This window comes from Vipera ursinii (assembly GCF_947247035.1).
Source record: "Vipera ursinii genome assembly, chromosome: 1".
NCBI classification, from domain to species: Eukaryota; Metazoa; Chordata; class Lepidosauria; order Squamata; family Viperidae; genus Vipera; species Vipera ursinii.
The window spans coordinates 295,569,423-295,590,305 of record NC_139512.1 but is presented as its reverse complement, the minus strand read 5'-3'; the positions used below and the strand labels follow the sequence as shown (position 1 = coordinate 295,590,305).

Genomic DNA, 20,883 nt, shown 5'->3' with positions numbered 1-20,883 from the left:
CAAAATATGTGTTGTAGCTATTGCATGTACCAAATGTCTATATGTGTATCTTCAGTGGATTGGAAAAAAAAATTAAAGGAAGTCTGCTTTATCAGTCGTGGAAAGCTAGTGCTTGGAGAGGTGGCTTGTCTGTGGACAGTCATTTTACATATCCAAGGGTGATGAGAAGAGCTGCTTAGTTACATGATTAGGAAAATAAACCCCAAGGAATGTAGCTGAGTGAGATTGGCTTGGAAACTCTACCTCCCTATTTGTTTAAGCTAGCCTAAAGCTAGCCCTTGAAATATAAGCCCTTAAAATATAAGTACATAAATTGCAAAATTAGCAAATCAGACATGGCAGTCCCTTATTTTCAGAACTGTGCGCTTCAAAATCCAACTGCTTTTAATCAAGCTTAGAACCGCTGATAGTATCACAAAACACCACCCATATACATGTGATAAGGAGACTATAGAAACAACATGATTTAACAACATTAATTTTGTTTATGATTTAATTATGGATGAGTTGACAGACTTGGCATGTATCCCTGAGATCTGGCTGGATAAAGGGAGGTGGTTGCAGATCTGCCCAACTGGATTTCATGTTCTACATTAGTCCTTAATTCTGGATCAAGAAACAAGTCATCATTACTTCACATGTGAATATGCTGTATGAATAGATTGTTTCTTAACAGAATAATAAAGAGAATAATTTTGTGTGAACGGAAAGTGGTTAGACTGATACCTCATGAATCTGTCACCTACCTTTGAAAATCTTTATATCCTAATGTATGAAGATGAAGCAATATTTGTCAATATGATCTAGATTTAATAGACTTAAGGATATGTGAAACATCAATTCTATATTGACATTACCTAGCTAGTATATACATCTTTTTCTTTAACTAGTTTTTCCCATTTTTTTTCTTTTTCAAGTTTTAGTCACCACCAAAATATGAAGTTATTTTCTCATGGTATCACAATTACGGCCTTTTTTTTAGTGCTAGCGTTGTAGCTGTATCTCAGAGTTTTTGCTTTTTTAAGATTTGAGAATGTCTTGTTGCTGGGGGGTGGGTGGTAGCAGAGTAGACAATATTTGGTGTTCATTAGAAGGACAGCGGGATAATATAATGACATAATGAGTTGTGATAATTAACTCATTAACATCCCGCCATTAACCATTATTAAGACTTATTCAGCTGTTAGGTTGACGGTGGTTCGTATCGCAGAGTCTTGGAACACTATTAATGCGGCTAGAATGGATTTTAACTCAGCAAAGTAAAACTTGTGCGCACGAGATTCGCCTCTCCGCATATGGCGGTTTCCCGGACGCTCAGCGGGGCCAAGGAGAAGGCGGCCGCGGGGCCCTCCATCCAAACGCAGCCCCCGAATGGGAGGAAATTCCCGGCGCCTTTAAGAGTCTCTGCGAGGGAGGAACCCAGCGGCCTTCTCGGGAATCTCGGCCCGGCTTTGAGTCAGGCTTCAGCTATGTTGACTGCGGCAGTCCGGCGGGCTGCTGCCACACCCAGAGAAACCGGGGAGGGCAACGGGGCGGGCAAAGCTGGAGTTCCGGGACCAGATTTGTGCTTTTTGTTTCTTCTAATAACGTCGGCACTGCGATAGGGCCTGGTCCCTTTCAGGACTATGAAGCGCTTCATGGGGAAAGAAATCTTAAGTTTCAGGCAAATTCTAGCTCTTCTCTTGGAAATTGCCCGCTACGTTATTGTCGCCTCAGACGGCGATGGAAGAAGAACGAAGCCTCCTTTGAGCCACTCAGCAAGCTCCAATAAAGAACAAACTGGCTCTAAACCTCCGCCGTATAACCCTAACCCACATCAGCTTGTAGCTCTCGGGCTTCCTCTGTCGGCAAGAACGGGCCTCTGGCTACCCACAATTGCATCATCAACTCAAGATACACAGAACACGCCTGTAAAGGGCAGATTTCACGTAGTTGGGATGTAGTTTAAATTGAGACCTTGCAAACACACATCAGAACTCCATGCCAGCATTAGCATTTCTAAGAGGTATGCAGGCAAACGAATTGTATTATGACACCTTTGTATTTAGTATTGCTCAACTTTCTGAATAATCTCCAAAAACATCTGCTAAAAATATAAGCGCAGGGCAGGGGGCTATGTCCCATTTAAATTAGGGGTATTATGCCTGGGCTAAAAAAAATCCAGATGACCACTAGATGGGAGCAAAGAGAGGGAGAAAACTTAAAATATTGGCAGCATTAATGGTTGTCCTGAGTCTAGCAGTCCAGATATGGTACCTCTAATTCTGGCTTTTTGTATCCCCTTATACCAGGGGTAGGCAACCTCGGCTCTTTTATGACTCGTGGACTTCAACTCCCAGAATTCCTGAGCCAGCTTGGCTGGCTCATGAATTCTGGGAGTTGAAGTCCACGAGTCATAAAAGAGCCGAGGTTGCCTACCCCTGCCTTATACCATACATAGGTAGCAAGCTCACCACCATGAATACAGGGCAACAGCTGATTTCCTCTGCGCTCTCTATATCTGGTATTTAAAATATGCTGTTTGTCTCTTGGGGAGAGCAGAACCATTAACCCATTTTGCTGACAACACTAAGCTAATTCTGATTGATCTCAAAACATGCTAAGCAGCATTGGATCAGGTTAATACTTGCATGGGAGTGTAGTAAAGAATTCCAGGTTCATGTTTTCTCCAGAAATGAAGTTTGATTTGGGATCTTTTTCTTCCCTCACCAACTAGTAGCTAGTGGAAGCCTAATAATGTTCCATGTATTTGTTTTTAAAGTCATCTAAATTGGTGTCTATCATCATATTGAACAAAGAATTTATTCAATTCTTCAGAATCCCTGGAAGTGAAAATCTCATTGTTAAAAAGAATCCTTAAAGTTGTAATGGGAATATATAGCCTGTAATTCTCTATTAGCTTACTCCTGACAAGGGCGGATTAGTTTTAAACTTTTATTTTCTACAGTGATTTATCTGCAAGTGAGTCTAACTGAATTGATTACTCAATAGAAAATCAGTAGATGTATAGGACTGTATTATGTTAATGGAGGCAATTGGCAGGGTTAGAACAGAGGAAGGCTGCAAAGTGGTGGACTTCAGCATGATGACCATTGTGGGCTATATAATCTACTCAATGGTTAAGACAAATAAAGGCAAATAATACAACTGATTTGCATGCCATGAATATATGCAGAGCTTGAAGACTCGTAACAAATGCTTTTATTTATTTATACTCACAAGAGCATAAGGATTGTGAAGAGGTGAGAATGCCTCAAATGCTATAATGGGTAGATTATCACTTGCTCCAACTTTGGTTTTCATCAGGGCTTCAGCAACAAAAGATGGAGGCAGCTCTCCTTGATGGCCTCTTTTACAAGTCAGAATACACGGAGAGAAAATCTTGGAACTTCGGGATAAAAAGGGGGAGCAATTCTTCAGTGCCTGTCTTTGTTGCAAAGAATTAAAAAAAAACCCCTTTCTTTGCATCTGAGTTTATATGGGAAAATTGGAATGATTTTCTCTAGCCATAAACCTGTGTTATTTTTGCTTCTTAATCTTGCTTTGCGTTTACCTTAGAATAGAGCTGCATGCAATCTCCCACCTGTCCAGTGCAGCTGTCTTTTCATCGTGAGAACCTCTTTTTCGGTGATTTTGCTTCCAGTAAAGATGAATTCATTTCACTGCCATCTCATTCAGATCCAGTTGGCAGCATGATTAGGCAGCAAAGAGTCAGCAGTGGTAAAGCATCAAGAGAGTGTTGTGTTCGTACAGTAGCTGGCAGAGGTCCAGAGCCTTTTAGCCCATTAAAGGACTTGGCTCCCTTAATCATACTTTCAAGTCAAGAGGCTATTTTGCCTGTATTGGTTTTGTCCCAAGCTGGGATTTACATAGTTGTCAAGTAATAAGAGATCTACATTAGCTTTCAGCTACTGTAGGAAGGGCAAACGTTTGGAGAAATGGACAGATGTCTTACTTTTCCCCAAAACATTACTATAGGCTTGATGGTGAACATTTTAGAGAAAGCAGATAGAACCTCCAAATGCTTGGAAAAACATTCTATATTTACTTTGCATTAGCAAATAGTTTTGCTTTCATGCCCATCACTCCCATCACGCTATGAAAAGGAGCATTTTTGTCAAGGATTTCCCCCTTTTTTTCTTTGTATTTTAAATGGCAGAAAAGTTGTATCAGGATATGTTGTCTACAGAGGCAAAATATAAGACGTGGTTTAGTTTGAGTACATTTCATTTATGAGAATGATACTAGCATTCTTTTTCTCTAGGAAATGCACTGCTAGCCACATCTTCTCTTCCCAATTGTATGAAAACGTTTGCAAAAAAAAACATTCAAGAAATGTGTAGTATAGCACTAGAGAGCTTGATGATCTCACCTCATAGTGAGATTCTTCTCCTTCTCAATGTTGAATCACTATTATGGTGGCAGGATGGAAATGCAATTCCCAATGGTCTTCTCACATAAAAGTGCTTCTCCCTCATTAAAATGCCATCCAGAGTCACTTTACAGAGTGAGATGGACAACATATAAATAAAATACACAATCCCCATACATCCTAACCTTGTTGTTGCCTACTGTTTTTCAAACAGGGGTCAATCTTGTGTCTTCCCTCCGACCCACTTTTAGATAGCATATGTATATATATACATACACACACACACAGTGGAAATATGATAAGTTCCTCTTTTTTTCTCCTTTTTTACACAAATATGTACAGGGTATTTATACACATCTCTACACAGACAAAGTGCCAGTTAGAACAGAGCTCCCTGCAGGAGGGGGACACCAATGATCTGCACCCAATCCCCACTAGCAGAAGCCAGTCTCACACTGCAGCTGTATATGCACAGATGTCAGATCTATCTCCATATACCCAAATAGAAGCTGTGGGGCTGATGCAGATACAGCCTTCTTGGAATATGGTGCCAAGGGACCAGGACAGGAAACTCTGGCATGGACCACATACTATTTCTAGACAGCACTGAAGAAACATCCGGGAACAAACGCTTAAAATTCCATGTGCAATTTCAGCAGCAGAGTGGCTGTTGCACAAAGTGGCTATGACAGCATCGGAAGAAGGAGAGGTGCTCACGCTCCTCTACTCCTCCCTACCACCATCAAGGATAGCTCCAGAAAAGAAACTTCACCACTAGCTATGGTCCACCTTCCAAGGGGTGAAAAGGGTTCCTCAAACCTTCATCTCTCCTCCTTCAAGGGAAATGGAAAGTCCAGCTCTTTCTCCCACTCAAGGGGCTTCTTCGTTGGATTCTTGATCGTCAGCAACTTACGCAGTTTTGACTAAGCCTAATCTTCAGTACTTGTGCTTGAGTACCCTGATTTACCAAGTGGCAAGTCTCCATACTCTTGTTTCCACCGGGCTATCTCACCTCCCTAAAAATCTTCAGGCCCTTCGGGCTGAAAGAACAAAGAGAATTAATTTACACCCACTTCCATTGAAAAAATGGACAGGGCCTCTGCCTCTAGGCAACACTGGCAGCGTTTCTCAAGTACTGATTCTGGCAGGCAAAGGGCAGAGTTGTGCAGAGGAGAGAAGGCAAAACATTAAGACCGCTTAGCAGCAAAGTACATCCTTCTGTCTAGGTTTCCTTCCGAAAAGGGATTTATCTCAAGAGAATTGTTGTTGTTGTTGTTTTTCCTTATCCAACAGGCAGTCCAGAGGTGAAAGGGGGAAAACGACAGCTTCTTTGCCTCCCCATAAAATCCATTTGAAAAAGCAGGGTTTCATCTCTACTCTGAACAGATTTATTTAAAGTGCCCCTCAGAAAGACCACTTTTGAAGGAAAAGGCCCAGCAGGTGAATTCCCACCTGGGAAGCAGGTCAAGAGATGGCAACCTTCGAGTCGTAAGGCGGCTCCTTAGAGTTCCATGCAAGGCTGTGGGATTGGTAAAGCAGCCGAGCTGCCTCTTATGAAATACACAGGCAGCCTCATGCAAGAAGGGTCCGAGGTGCAAATGGATGAGCTGGGAAACCTTACAATCCTGGGGATTCAGTGGAAACATTTTCCAGTTGCAGATTTAGAAAACCAACCCCTTCTCTTCCTCTCCCTTCTGGGAAATTAGGACAAGAGAGCAGGGTTTTAGTCAATTTTGAAGGTAAAACAAATGTGCAAAGTTGCTGCAGAACCCAAATAAATCACAGTGCCTTGTTACACATTCAGGGTGGAAGCAATGTGGGAAGAGGTACTTGGATGGGCTGCTTATCCTGTTGAACCCTCTCCTGGCAAATCCCTTGTACCTTTTCTCTCCCTGAAACAGGCACTTCCCCCCCCCCCCCCGGAGCTACAGGGGTTACTAGCAGTTGTTCATGGATACCTGCTGTTAGACAACATTCTCCAATTGCTGCCTTCATTGGGTAGTGTTCATGGTAGCAGATGGCCTCTTCCATTCAATCCCTCTTGCTCTTGACAGCTTATTTACAAGCCAGCCTTGGAGTGAACAAATGACCAAGACCAAGGTTATCATAGGGTTGCATCTTCGCCATCTGAGATAAGATGCTTGCTGATACACAAGCAAGTAGGAAATTTATACACAATTAAAAACAGCTCCGCTTGGCTGAAACCACTGGTTCCTGCCAGGTTCAAAGCCACCCATATTCTTAGCTTAGAAATTCAGTACCTTGATTAAAGCTCAGTCCTCATTGGAACCTAATTCATTATTAGTATCTGAGACTAGAGAGTTCTAGAGGAGGGTAGCAGTCCAGGGCAGGATGGAGTCTCTGCCAGAATAGATTCTTGCCATTAGAAACACCCAAGCTTCTGATGTCCTTGCTTCAGTTCCTCTCCTTGACACCATGAAGTAGCAAAGTCATCCCTTTGACTCCATCTTGGACTTGTAGGGCTTCAGAAAGTGGGAATGGCAGGTAACTTATCAGAGACTTTCTGCTCCTACCCTCGGTGGGGCATGAGGAGGCGGCGGAGAAGGGGGAGAGGGAGAAGGAGGGATGATAGGAAAGACAGAGAATGGAGGTCAAATGGTTTCGCCCCACCCTGGAATGAGCAATAATGCAACAGCCAAGTGAATGGGAGGTGGTGATGGTTGGTGCTGAGCATGTGCTGCTCTTCTTCCCCTTGCTTGGACTTTCCCTCTATTGCTCATTCACTCATACATATACATACAACGCACAGCAGCCATGTCAGCTCTCAGGACTCCCCTGCCCCCTCGTGCTTTCCCACAATCCCTAATGATGGACTTCGTTTTCTATCAGGCTGTCCTCACACGATTGGAAATCTGTGTCATTAATGCCATTGGGGTTGATGAGATCCTCGTCCTGGGAGCCCTGTTCTTCAGACTCAGCCATGTCACCGTCTGGTGGAGAATCCTGTAGCACCTGGGCAATGTATTTCTGTGGAGTGGACAGAAAGGGGAAGAGGGAAGGACCCGTTAGCTTTCTGCCTGGATGGGAAACCTGGAGGCAAACTATGATGGCTGTGCCATGCGGATGGAAGCTTGAGAGCAATCATGCTGGCATCAAAGAGAACCCTACATAATGATTTTAGCATGGGCGGGGAGGGGGGGAGGAAGGACTACACGACACCAGAGCTTATGTTATAAATACTAGATGATGTTTCCAATTGTGCCTGAGATGTCACAGTTGACTTCTCATTAAGGATGACCTCACTTTTCTTTAAAGATGACCATAACTCAACTTGCTTTTGGTCCTTTTTTCCCCCAGCAAATCAATGAAAAAGCCACCAAAACAGGAAGTATTTCCCTATGGAAGTAATTTCTGCTCATTCAGAAATCTTTGTGAAGGAACCTTCATCAAAAGCAGGAACATCCCCCACACTTTGATATTGTGGCAGCCATTCAAAGCTTGCTTCACTTGCCATGGTTTGATCTGCTTCTGGAACATCTCCTAGTTCCTTGTCAGTGAAACTTCATGCCTCTCACTCTCAACAGGCCACAGCAAAGAGAGAGAAGCATCCTCGTCCTCTGGGAATTAATAGGACTAACAGGACACTTTTCAAGACAAAGGATGATGCAAAAGCTGTTTTTCCTTTGCTTTTAGAAGTGGGAAACCGACAAGTAGAGAAGGTCTGTATATCTACTAGCGTGCACCTGGGGTTCTGGATCAGCATGGAAGATTTGAAAGGATTTTACAAAACAAATACTATGGAAAAATGGATGACGATGGAAATGGTCACAGTTACAGTAATCTCCTCTCTCATATTTTCCCTATGTTTAGTCAAACCAAACAATCTACTTCAAGTTTTATAAAATAAGGCTATTATTTGGAAGATTTTTCCCAAGCTTCTGGGAGCCACATTAGAGTACATACATAATACTATGCATGGCATGACTGCAACCCTTCACATTTCCAGAACGGTTTTTGTTCTGGATAATTCAGGCATCTGGGGCACAGGGAAGGGGCAAACCACAAAGCCTGTAAAGAATCCATATTCTCATTCCACTTAAAACCCCTTTGCCCTGGGAAATGATGGCCTCAGCTCTTTCTGCAGCACTTAAGAGCACATGCCAAATGTGTTAGAGCCACAAAGCAAAAGAGGAAGGGGGGGCACTGACCAGTCTAGTTTCATTGTCCAGCTGAGAGACAAAGGCCCGAAAGTGAACAAACAGCACTGGGATGGGGGCAAAAACTGAGGTTTGCAGGTCCATCATTTCAGACAGGGCCAGTAATAAAGCCTGTTTCCTGCCCATGCTCCTTTGATGCTGCCTGTGTGTAGCCAACCAGGGGGCAACCTGAAAGGTAATCTGTAAATGCCTCTCCCTCCTCCCCAAAGTCAGACATAAGAGGACACAGAACATCTGGCGAGGCAGAGGGCAAGCGGAGGAGCTGGAGACTCACAGCTGATTTAGGGGCCGGAGGTTGACTGGCAGCAGGCCGCCCATTCTCTCTTCCATCCACAGCATCTGCCTCTGTGTGGTCAATCTGGAAGACAACAGTGTGCCATGAAACAACAGCAACCCCAGTTCTCATTCCTCAAGCCTGTAGTCTGCAGATTGGATACATGTGACTGCCTTGATGAGAGTTGGGTGAGAGCGTCCTCAGGGGCCAGGATTTTACGATTGCGCTATTATTGTGAGTGGTTTTTTCCCCCACTTGTTGCTATGTTGCTTTTTAAATTCTATATTCATTGTCCAGAGGGCAAGATGGATGGCTATATAAATTGATATAATAAATAGGAAAATCTCTTTCCACTCTACCTCCCGCCCTCTAGTCTGGACTATTTAGCATTCATTCTTTCTAGTTTCTTCCTGCATGCTGCTATAATGAAAGAACCATGTAGGGCAGACATGTCAAACACAAGGCCCGGGGGCCAGATCCGGCCCGCAAAGTGGTTTCATGCAGCCCGCGAAGCCATCTCTGGGCCACTGCCTTGGCCCTGGCCCAGAGACCCTCCTTCTGCCAGAGACCCTCAGATCTGTCCCACTCCTGCCCAGGCCCCCATAGGCACCCTTGATGCGAATGATGTAGAGCTGGCCATGCCCACCCAGTAGGCCATATGCACTCTAGCCACGCCCACCCAGTAGGCCATGCCCACCCAGACCATACCCACCCGGCCCCCTGAGGGCAACCTCAATGCTGATGCGGCCCTCAATGAAATTGAGTTTGACACCCCTGATGTAGGAGGTTCATGTGCCAAAATTATTCTCTACAGGGATTGTACAATCTTCACGTGCACGGCTAACCCATCACTGCTCTTCCTGTCCAGTAAGAAGCCTCAGAAGTGCACCTTTTAGGCTGTACTTGAAAAGACTCTTAATTTCCCAGTGGAAACAGCAAGTCTTTCTCTTTTTCTAGCAAGTGCAAACAGCAGGGACAGGACATCTAGTATTTTTCCAGCTGGGCCTAAAGATGGCAAAAACAGAAAACTGCAAGCCTACATTTCTCCCCCCCCCCTGCACTTCAGTGAAAGTACAAGGTGGAGGGTGTACAAGAAATGCTTCTCTCTTTTAATTGTATCTTAAGCAAATAATTCTGGGAGACTAACAAAACGGACCATAAAAACAAACATGCAATTAAAAAAAATTAAAATTGCATGCAAAGTTGAGGCACTTCACACATCTTCCTTCATTTCAAATCCCTCCCCTGAACGTATTTTAGTATTTAGTATGTGTTACCTTGTAATTGTGAGCACTGAGGTATTTGAAGTGTCCAAAGCAAACATGACATAGGCAGATCACAATAGTGATGACAAGAACCACGAAAGTAAACATGGACGTGAGAGCCAAGAATCCTATAGAAAGCAGATAACGACAGTCAAGCTACCCAACACAAATCTGATTTGCCCTTCTAATGACTTTACTTCAACCCTCTCTCACAGCAGGTATGGCCTAGACGTTAGGGGAAATTTGCTGTTCCCTGCTACAGGAAGTACATTTCATTTCAGTTAGGCATTTCTATTTCTCTTGTTCATAAACTCCTACTGCTCAATAAGCAATAGAATCCCTCCCCCCTCCCCCAAATTATCTTTTGTAATCCACAAAGTCTAATACCAATTCTACAGCAAACCTCCAGAGGACTCCATTAACTATGCAGGAACTGTGGGGATGTCACAAAGATGAAAGGGGCAAACTATTTACCAAAGCACTAGGAGGCAAGACAAGAACCAATGGATGAAAACTAATCAAGCAGAGAAACAACTTGTCTGAAATTGTTTAGACTCTCCTGCTTGTGCAGGGAATTAGACTAGATGACCTCCAAAGTTGCCTTCCAATTCGGTTATTCTATGTTCTATGCTGGCCTTTAATATTATCAGAAGTGATACTGTAGGGGCAGAAATAATTGTTTTGTTTCATCTCCTAAAGCTCAGTATAACTGGAACAAAGTGGTGGTAGCATTCCAAGAGAAAAGGATGAAGGGATATCAGCAATAGCTGCAGTTGAATTTTCTCTGTTTGCTTCTTTCGCTTTTATTTTGCAAAATTTCAAACATTAGATTCTATAACAGGAAAAGTCCAGGACATGGCTGAAGACACTCTGAACACCATTGGGGCCTAACAACATCTGAAGGTAACCTGGGACATAGACATAGAACTTATGGGGAAAATAAAAATAATTGTTTCTCAAATGGTAAATATGGTATCTTATGGATCCCTAATTCTTTGGGGAAGATGTGCCCTAATCCAATTCCCATGTTGGCTTGATTGAGGATAAATCAATTGGGCCTGTGATTTGCACTAACATGCTACAGTAATGTTTGAGTTCAGATAATTCCTCTTCTCATCCTCATTTCTTTAGATGTCTCAATTCCAAAATGTAGTACTACCTTTCTCAGCCCAGTCATTTCTGACCCTCCGAAGGATACCTGTATTACAACTTGTAGTCCAAGGTGACTGCTGCAAGTTGATCGAAGACATTTAAATACACCAGGTGAGAGAAGACACTAGAATAATGGAATCAATTTGCTCCTTCAATTGCTTTGTGAAGAACAGAAGGTGGCTCTAGTTACACTGCTGGTATAGCTGCTCACCATGTTGTTTGTACTATGTGGGTTAGAAACCATGGTGGACATAAAAACCTAAACCCCACAAAATCTAGTCCCTGTAAATTTGTCTCACCTGTGCGCACAGTAGAGAAGAAAAGGAGCCAAAAGAGGCATAGAATGGGTGCTGCCACCACCTGATTGACAGCCCCTGAATGAATCTTCTTGTCCAATTTGGCTGGTAGGTAAGCATAATAGAGGTTGTATCTGTCCACCAAGTGCTTCAGTAACATATACATCAGACCTAAAAGAGAAGAGAAAATAATGTATTAGCTGGATTCTTCCCTCTCTTTAGACGGTAGAAGAAATCAATGCATTTTCTTTATTTTATTTACACTCCGATTAAAACCAACTTGAAACCGATTATCATTGCATAAATATAACAATTAGATTAAAAACATCGAACTCCTCTCCCCAATCACACACTATTATGATGCCACTTCCTCAGATTTCCCTTCTACAACCGCTCCATCCCCAGAGACCCTCCTGAAGTTCCATAATATCATAATATCTTGCAGGTCACAAGAAGGGATCCGGGCTATCCACCCTGTTTTTTTGGCACACTCTGCTCCAGACAGAGTTAAGAAGCCTCATCCCTGCGATATTGAATCAACTCCCACAGCAATCTCTCTCTCTACTGGTTCTTACTAGATAAGCAAATTCTACTCAGAGAAGGCAACTGAAGAGATAACCCAGATCCAAAATTTCATTAATGATCCATGATGAAGAATAATGTGGCTATTCATACACCTACTCGTCAATATGCTACTAGCTACAAGAAAGCCAAGGGGATGTGATAATACCTACCAAAGGGAACAATGATGGGGCACGTGATGCTGTAAGTCATAACCACAGTGAAGACACACATCATCCAGGCATAAGCAGCTCCAAACTGGAATTCATAAGCTTGATGCTAAAAAAGAACAGAATTCCTATCAGCACATGAAGAAAAAAACAGTGAAGATTTTCTGTTGGCTGTTTTCAGTGACAACCGCTTTACACTTACCTCAGCCTTTAGATGCCTAACATGCATTGCTCTTCCCTTCCTTGCCTGTCTTACTTACCCTTTTGACATTCCTGCGTTCAGCAGCTGAGCGGGCAAGACAAAGCCGAATCATGTACATAAGCAAACCAGGGATGCGCAGCAAATCCATGGCATTTCCGATGAATGCAGAAGCTATTACATAGTTCACAAAAAAGGCCCCATTGTCTGGTAAGAAAACGCATCTGGAAAAACAGAGAGGCAACTTGGCTGACTTGGAAAAAGCTATATTAAATCAGGGAGATCAGCAAGAATTGTATGAGTGTAAACCAGCCTGGGAAACTGGAAAAAAATCATCCTTAACAACAAAGGGAATAACAAACCATGGGAACCTCTTGGCAAATTTAAAATCTTGCTATGTTGTTTTGTAGCTGTCCATTACCTAATTTGCTACTACAAAGCTATTTACATCTAAAGCTCCTGGAATTATGTTTGTTGCCATGTATTTGAATACAATAATTTTGTTTTGTTCTTCATTGTGTGTGGAAACACCTCTGTTTACAGAGCCATCTTAACTTCCCATGGATGTTTTATACCCAGAAAACACCCTCCAACAATTTAAGGAAAAACAGCTACTGAAATCATGAAAAAGTATGAGTTGCATGTGATAGTTAAAAAAGAAAGAAAGAGAGAAAGTGAGATTTGTAATAAGATATTGGGGAGATTTGGCTGCCCTAGTATGTTCCACCTAGGATGAAGTTGATTAGGTATTTTCTCTGTGGTGGTCACTATTAATAAAAGTGCTACACAAGATGTACTCTGTAAAAATAGAGAAGTTACTCCTTCTAGAGAAGGGAGCTGAGAAAGTCACATAAAACCTCATAAAATGAGTGCATGGTAATTCCATAACAACTGTTCCTCCTTGTCTGAATGCTTAAGACAGACATGTCAAACACAAGGCCCGGGGGCCAGATCCGGCCTGCGAAATGGTTTCATGTGGCCCGCGAAGCCATCCTGGAAACAGTGAGGGAACGGCCCCCACTGCCTTGGCCCTGGCCCAGAGACCCTCCTTCTGCCAGAGACCCTCAGATCTGTCCCACTCCTGCCCAGGCCCCCATAGGCACCCTTGATGCGAACGATGTAGAGCTGGCCATGCCCACCCAGTAGGCCATACGCACTCTAGCCACGCCTACCCAGTAGGCCACGCCCACCCTGGCCATACCCACCCGGCCCCCTGAGGGCAACCGCAATGCTGATGCGGCCCTCAATGAAATTGAGTTTGACACCCCTGGCTTAAGATAAACTGGCTGTCCTGGAAGATGCTTCTTGAGGAAAGCAGGATGTGAAAAGAGCAAATATTACAATTCTTATTATTATTGTATTGTATTCTTAAAACAGTTTTAAGACTTACTCAAATCTTACGGCAGCTTCAGCCAAGAACTTTTTATCAAAGAGCCAGCGGAAAAACACATCCAAACTAGGAAGAGAAATATAGAAAGAAAAGAGTGCAATGTAATTATCAACTGTCAGCACCACTATATATGGATCAGACCAGAAAACTAACTCCACAGGAAGGCATCATCATCATCATCATCATCATCAATAATAATAATAATAATAATAATAATAATAATAATAATAATAATAATAATAATAATAATATTAATAATAATAATAATAATAATATAAAAATAGGTGTAACAAAATTTTGCAAGTCTGATCATGCTGTACCTCCTCCTCTTTCTTACAGTTCAGTGAATTAGGAAAACATCTAGGAAAACTAGTCAAAGCTCTGGCATCTCTCACTTTGAAGGAGGATTATCTTGTCTAGGACACTCCGGGGCTAAAACCCACCTAATCACTGTATTTCTTCCTTAACTCTCGTTATGCTTCAAATAGTTGGTCTCCACCCAGTGTAAAAGCAGGATCATCAAAATTACATCCACATTTAATGGGTGTCACTGTGAGATTGCAGGGAATCGGCTACCATCCTTTTACGCAAATTATCAGATATTTTGACTGCTTTTCATTTAGCAGCCTGCCTTTCCTGATAAGCCAAAATATTGTCAGCTTTGGAAAAAGTAGTTCCTCCTGATGTTTAAGTTGATTTGGGTCGGTTAGTTTTGCTCTTTTCTATATCACTTGCTCAGAGAAAGGATTTGGGATAGTCCAGAAAAAGTTATTCAAAACAAGTTTCCTTGGTGTATGCTGATTATTAATGAGAACACCAATATAGAAATTCAGATGTGGTTAGCTGGAGTGGGGTGGGGTGAGGGGGTTATTAGCAATAGCAATAGCATTTAGACTTATATGTCACTTCATAGTGCTTTACAGCCCTCTATAAGCAGTTTGCAGAGTCAGCATATTGTTGGCAAGTTATACTAGCCTCAGATGATTTGAAAGCACTTCTGACATTTCAAATTTGGAATAATGTACTGGAAATTAGCATATAAAGAATTGGAATGAATTTATCACAGGTAGATTAACAAGAAATGTTAATCACAGGAGAGGAATTATATCTAGAGATAATGACCATAATAGTATGTGAGGGAGACATTGAGAAATGGGACAAAAAATGATGCCTAGGGAGGAATCAAATAGATAATAGAGCTACATCCCTCAGCTGCATAGCAGGCAGAATCATTGGCTTAGAAGGTACCTTCCAGAACTTCTCAGGCTTGTGTAAAGCTTGAAATTTGTACTTCAGATTAGCAAGATTCTCTTAATGTAGTCTTACAATAAAGTAGCAGTAGCTTATCTCCTCTGGTTTTTTTTTTGTCTATCTGGGAAGGCTGACATAATAAGTTGATGTGATGCAAAGTAATGAACCATTGACCACTGCAACACTGGAAATGTATTGGTACACAGAACATTATAAAGTATCTTCTGTTACTTTTTTTAGCAACAACAATAGTGCTTAGACTCATATAAAGCTTCATATTGCTTTACAGGACTCTTTAGGAGGCTTATAGAGTCAGAGTATTGCCCCAAACAATCTGGGTCTTCATTTTATCAACCTCAGAAGGATCTTCTTAACCTTGAGCCGGTTAAGATCGAACTGCTGGAAGTTGGCAGAATTAGCCTGCGATACTGCATTCGAACCATTGCGCCATCATGGCTCTTTTTTCAGTTTTACCTCTTCAGATCAATGTGGGAAATTTGATTTTAAAAAAAACCAAAAAACCCAAAACAAAACTGGACAACAGCAGTATAGGTAAAATTGAGTATATTGTTTGCTATTCAGTATCCTAGCATTTACCTGCTCAGGCCCAGTGATGGCAGCAACAAGACCATGAAGATGAGGAAAGTGTAACACTTGTGCATAGTTGTCCTGTTCTCTCCAGACCTAGTGGCACAAAGAATATTAGTAGATTTATAGGGCATATGGTTACTTCCAGTAGCTTTTGAGAAATAAAAGCCACATGGTGGTGAAATGCAAAATTTATTTATGTACTACTAATTATTCTATATCATTATGCAATGCACAATACAAACAAAGAATAAAACACTGAAACAGCAGCACATAAGTATGCATTATAATGACGATAAGTAACCGAGCAAGATCCTTAAGAAGTAAATCCTAAAGAAAAGATATTTCTGGAAGACTAATAATATTGATACAGAGCTGAGTTTCCAGTTATCTTACAGTGATATGGAGAGATGAATATACTTATGTACAAAAGACGTCTTGTGAACCAAACTTCATATTATCGGATATATTTATTTCATATCTAATGCTCTCCATTTTGAGTTTGCAGGTATAGATTGAACACAGCATTGCAACAAACCATGTTTCAACATGTAGATCAATTGTATTTTTTTCTTTTTCCAAAATATGTCCAGAAGGAACCCTTATTACAAGATTATCTTGTTATTTACCCCAATAGTAAAACCTGAGTTGACCGCCTCTCTTAAATTTATTTTCAGAGGTGATACATGATGTGTAAGTCCACAAAAATAATTAAAAAATAATTCAGGGTATGATTCTGTGGTTGCAAGGAAGAAAAAAATATATAAGCAAGACTTAAATTCTGAATAACTTCAATTTTATTTTCCATCTTACCTAGTCCAATGAGCTTCAAAGAATGCTGAATAATACACAATTGTAGGAAGCAAAGCAGAGAAGCACCACAGTAATAGAGTAGGGAAGAACTGGGTGATGATAGGGTTCTGGCAAAAAAGATAAAACAATAATTCACCTGTTCCAAGCAACTTGTAGAAGAACATAGAATATTACATTTCTAGATGGAGTTTCTCCACAGTGCAATTCATAGCCACATAGTCCCAGTTTAAAAGAAGAAATCAGGAGATACATAATAGCTTTGTAGGTCTTAGCTCCCCTCTCACAGTATGCAAGCAGAAATCCTGAGTCATAAAATATCTAAGAACCCTAAATTTGGGTGACAAATTTATTCCACACATGAATATGAAGATTTCTGTATGCACAGTGAAACCATATTCTAGTTCTTACACACAAGGTATTCAAATTTGCTGATGGAATATAGTATCTTTGCCTTCTAAAATCAGGTGCAAGGACGCAGAATGGGTTCCAACAGCACCTATTCTCCCAAGTTACAATGGAAGGATAGAATGCACTTATTTGTACAAAGCTAGTATGGATCAGAACAATTCCTATATTTGTCTATTGGAAAAATATGAGGGCATCTCCTATTTTAGGATACCACTCTACATTTGAACTATGCTTACTTATATAAATTGCACTTCAGAGCTATAGAACCAAACAGATGAAGATCTAAATTCAGACATGATTTTTTTCCCAAAAAAGGAGAAAATCAATATATCTGTTCTGCAAGCCAATTAAATGTTTTGATCTTTTACAATTTTGTGATTTTAAGGGCCATAAATGCAAAGTAGATTCAGTCTAGAGCAGACATGTCAAACACAAGGCCCGGGGGCCAGATCCGGCCCACGAAGCCATCCTGGAAACAGTGAGGGAACGGCCCCCACTGCCTTGGCCCTGGCCCAGAGACCCTCCTCCTGCCAGAGACCCTCAGATCTGTCCCACTCCTGCCCAGGCCCCCATAGGCACCCTTGATGCGAACGATGTACAGCTGGCCACGCCCACCCAGTAGGCCATACACACTCTAGCCACGCCCACCCAGTAGGCCACGCCCACCCAGGCCACACCCACCCGGCCCCCTGAGGGCAACTGCAATGCTGATGTGGCCCTCAATGAAATTTGACACCCCTGGTCTAGAGGCCCTGGCAGAATTCTGAAGCCCAGTTTGAATTTTTTAAATTCCAGTGATTGAAAGACAATGTTATCCACTGATATGCCCTTAATGCAGCTGCCCCAAAGAGATACCCTTTACATGAGTCTGACTTTGTCAGTACTGGCTAGGGATTATGGAATTTAGCCCAGCACATTTGAAATATATTAGGTGAGGAAGGGCTGTACCAGAGAATCCACAAAGGTTTGTGTGTGTGTGTGTGTGTGTGTGTGTGTGTGTGTGTGGGTGTGTGTGTGTGTGTGTATGTGTATTCCAATGGAACTATGTTGTCATGTATCCTTCAAGCATCAATGTACATATATGCTTTAAGCACTAATGTGCTTGCTAAACCAGCTTGAGCCTATTTCTCATTGATATTTGGAAAATAAATAAACCAAACTGAGTTCAAGAACAATTTAAAAACCACTAGTAGAATTATATTTATGATCCATCAGCTAACTCTAACATATCAGCCAAGAACAACAACTGCAATCCTTTAACTCTGATTATCATTGCCAACAATACAGATTCCCTTACTTATCCTTGCCACTTCACTGGTTGCAATTACAAAGTGACTTCTGGCAGGCTCTTCCTCTGTTTTCCTTTCAAAAGCCACATACTGAACAATCAGGCTCAAGTCTACAGAAAGGGTTGGGGATTTTGTGTGTGTGTGTGTGTGTGTGTGTGTGTGTGTGTGCGCGTGCGTGCGCGCCTGCCTGAACTATGCTGAAATAGGTATTCTGTTTTTGCCATAAACTTAACAGGACAAGGGAAGATCTTCATTGTAAGCCTCATATGGTCAAGATCTTACATTCAGGTATTCGACAGGCTTAGTGACATTGAACTTGTCCATTGTGCTGATGATAATGGCAGGTGTGGTGAGAAAGAACAGCAAGATGAAGAGCACCACATTGATGATCAGGCAGCGGATCCACCAGAAGAAGCCACGTATTGAGAGATGCTCCCTGGAGGAGAGAGACAACACAAAGAACCTCTTTTAACTGTGGAAGAATCCAATGCCAATTATGGAAGGTGGGACTGCATTTTAGGATGATATCCTGGCCATCCTCTTTATTGCTGAATTCCAGTTTTAAAAGCTAGCCTGTTCACCGACAATATTATCAATGAGGCCGAGCCCCTTCTAAAGTTCCAGGAGAAGGATCCCTCTTACTGGCACTCTCACATACCTATCAGAAGCACAAAGTTTTATTGAGTTCCCCTTTTTAGGCCAACTTACCAGTAGATGTTTTGAGGGTCAGGTGCATAAGAGACTGTCCAGTTTGAAACATGAAGAGACTCACTGCATGAAGAAGCCTTGGGCTCCCCACGACACTTGCAGCCCTGGCACTTGCAAGCATTGAAGTCTTTAAGGATTCTGGAAGAAAGTGGACAGGGAATAGATAAGGAGGTGATCAAAGGCCTTTTTATACATTTTTGTTATGTGACAATAGCTATCAACCAATTTAAATTATTCTGTTAGAAATTAGAACAGAAAGAAAAAACCCCCATGATTTTAAGAGAGAACTTCAGAAAACCATGAAGTCTGGAGGTGTTGTGTTAAAAAAAAGGCTTCCATCCTTCCTTCCTTCCTTCCTTCCTTCCTTCCTTCCTTCCTTCCTTCCTTCCTTCCTTCCTTCCTTCCTTCCTTCCGTCCTTCTTCTCCCTCCCACTCAAGATTTAAGTCAATGAAATAAACTGGCAACAGTTTTAAAGACCAGTGTAAACTGAATTGTAGAATATGGAGGAATCCTGAAATTGCAGTTATGTCCAGTTGTGCTCGGACTAATTAATGCACATGATCTATTACAGAATGAAGTAGCGCCGATACTTTTAAGGGGGAACTAGATATTTCTACTGAAGATGGGTTTTCCACTGAGTGTTGGACAGATTCTCTGATGCTTCTTTCAGAAGCAGCAGCACTTGGGATTTGTCATTTCATTTATTTAATAGATGCGACTCCGGGTGATGTATAAACATAGCTACATAACAATATAAAAATAATCAAACATAAATAAATGTATAAAAAGCCCAAGATTGTGGACTAGCTATTTGACCTCACTGCTGACCATCTCTTTATTTGTGAGAATCTCAGGGACTAAGATATTGAGGATCTTAGCTTGTCTAGTTTGATGTTTTCCCTCCTTCTTTTCTACAAGTGAAAAATTTCTCCAGCCTGACCTCTACAGACTTACATAGCGGTTATGGCCTCATTATGGAAAGTCACAAATGCCATGCCCAGTGGCTTCTCATTGACTTTTTCTTTTTCCTTCTTGTAGTCCTCTTTCAGCTTCTCCTCCAGGCTGGTATAGTACTCAATGGCTTCCACCTGCATAAATATCCACAAAGCAAGAGACTTAGTCCCAAAGCGGGTGTCCTACATCATTAGCCCAACACATAACAATATTGCATTTCCTCAGTGATCTGCCCAAGAAATGAGAATTACTGATCACCTTAATATTTTGATTTCACAGTCCATTAAATGCAAACCATTTAAGTAGAAGTAAGTTAGAGGGCAAATCATTGTCCATTAGCTTAGGTCTGTTGTGGGAATAAAAATGGAGTAATTAGATTCTGATCCATTTTGATAAGGACCATTTTGAATAAGATAGATACAAACTCTGTGTCATTAACTACAATATGAAGGCTACTGCTAAGTTTGTAAGCCGCCCTGAGTCTTCGGAGAAGGGCGGGATATAAATGGAATTTAAATAAATAAATAAATAAATAAATAAATAAATAAATAAACAAACTGAATAATCAGCAACTGAAACTGATACATATTATCCCCAGGAGCTTCTCAGTAATATAATAAAACAAGAAGACGCCCTAGCAAAAATAGAGCTGGTAAGTTCTGGTAACCAATCTCAAGTTCTTCTCCCTGGGTGCACAAGTAATAAATGTCAGACAGTGACATCAGATCAGGAGAAGGAGCTTCTCTGGATTCTCTTTTTTTAATGCTATTTCCTAGCACCATCCCCCAGTCACTTGTTATTAACCAGCCCTTCTTTGCACCTCTTCACAGCCTTTGATAACACAACAGCAGAGATGGCCACAGGGCTTTGGGTTGATCATTGAGGGGGTATTCTCCTTGGTCTGCAAATTGGTAAAGTAGATTTTTCCACGTTCTGCCTTTTTTCTGAAACAAAAGATTGTAAGAAAAGCAGAAGCTCAGAACAGGTAGCAGTGATCATTGCAATCCAAAGTAA

The 20,883-nt window shown here is 41.6% G+C and overlaps 1 protein-coding gene across 5 annotated transcripts in view; it reads right to left on the bottom strand.

Annotated features, from left to right (window-relative positions):
- Positions 1–3,165: 3,165 nt before the first annotated feature.
- TMEM63B (transmembrane protein 63B) overlaps positions 3,166–20,883 on the bottom strand; it is a 96,674-nt gene continuing 78,956 nt past the window's right edge. For 2 of the 5 annotated variants that reach the window (XM_083349112.1, XM_083349113.1), the window contains 13 exons: positions 20,690–20,813; positions 19,870–20,003; positions 18,915–19,052; positions 18,489–18,642; positions 16,510–16,616; positions 15,706–15,792; positions 13,858–13,923; positions 12,529–12,691; positions 12,272–12,377; positions 11,541–11,708; positions 10,102–10,217; positions 8,825–8,908; positions 4,667–7,360 (listed from right to left, as the gene is read on the bottom strand). In XM_083349112.1, the coding sequence (XP_083205238.1) occupies positions 7,196–7,360; positions 8,825–8,908; positions 10,102–10,217; positions 11,541–11,708; positions 12,272–12,377; positions 12,529–12,691; positions 13,858–13,923; positions 15,706–15,792; positions 16,510–16,616; positions 18,489–18,642; positions 18,915–19,052; positions 19,870–20,003; positions 20,690–20,813 (1,612 nt within the window). In that variant the 3' untranslated portion in view covers positions 4,667–7,195. Of the gene's footprint in view, positions 3,389–4,666; positions 7,361–8,824; positions 8,909–10,101; positions 10,218–11,540; positions 11,709–12,271; positions 12,378–12,528; positions 12,692–13,857; positions 13,924–15,705; positions 15,793–16,509; positions 16,617–18,488; positions 18,643–18,914; positions 19,053–19,869; positions 20,004–20,689; positions 20,814–20,883 lie in introns of those variants that run through there. The other 3 variants (XR_014490780.1, XR_014490781.1, XR_014490782.1) reach the window with 3 other exon arrangements.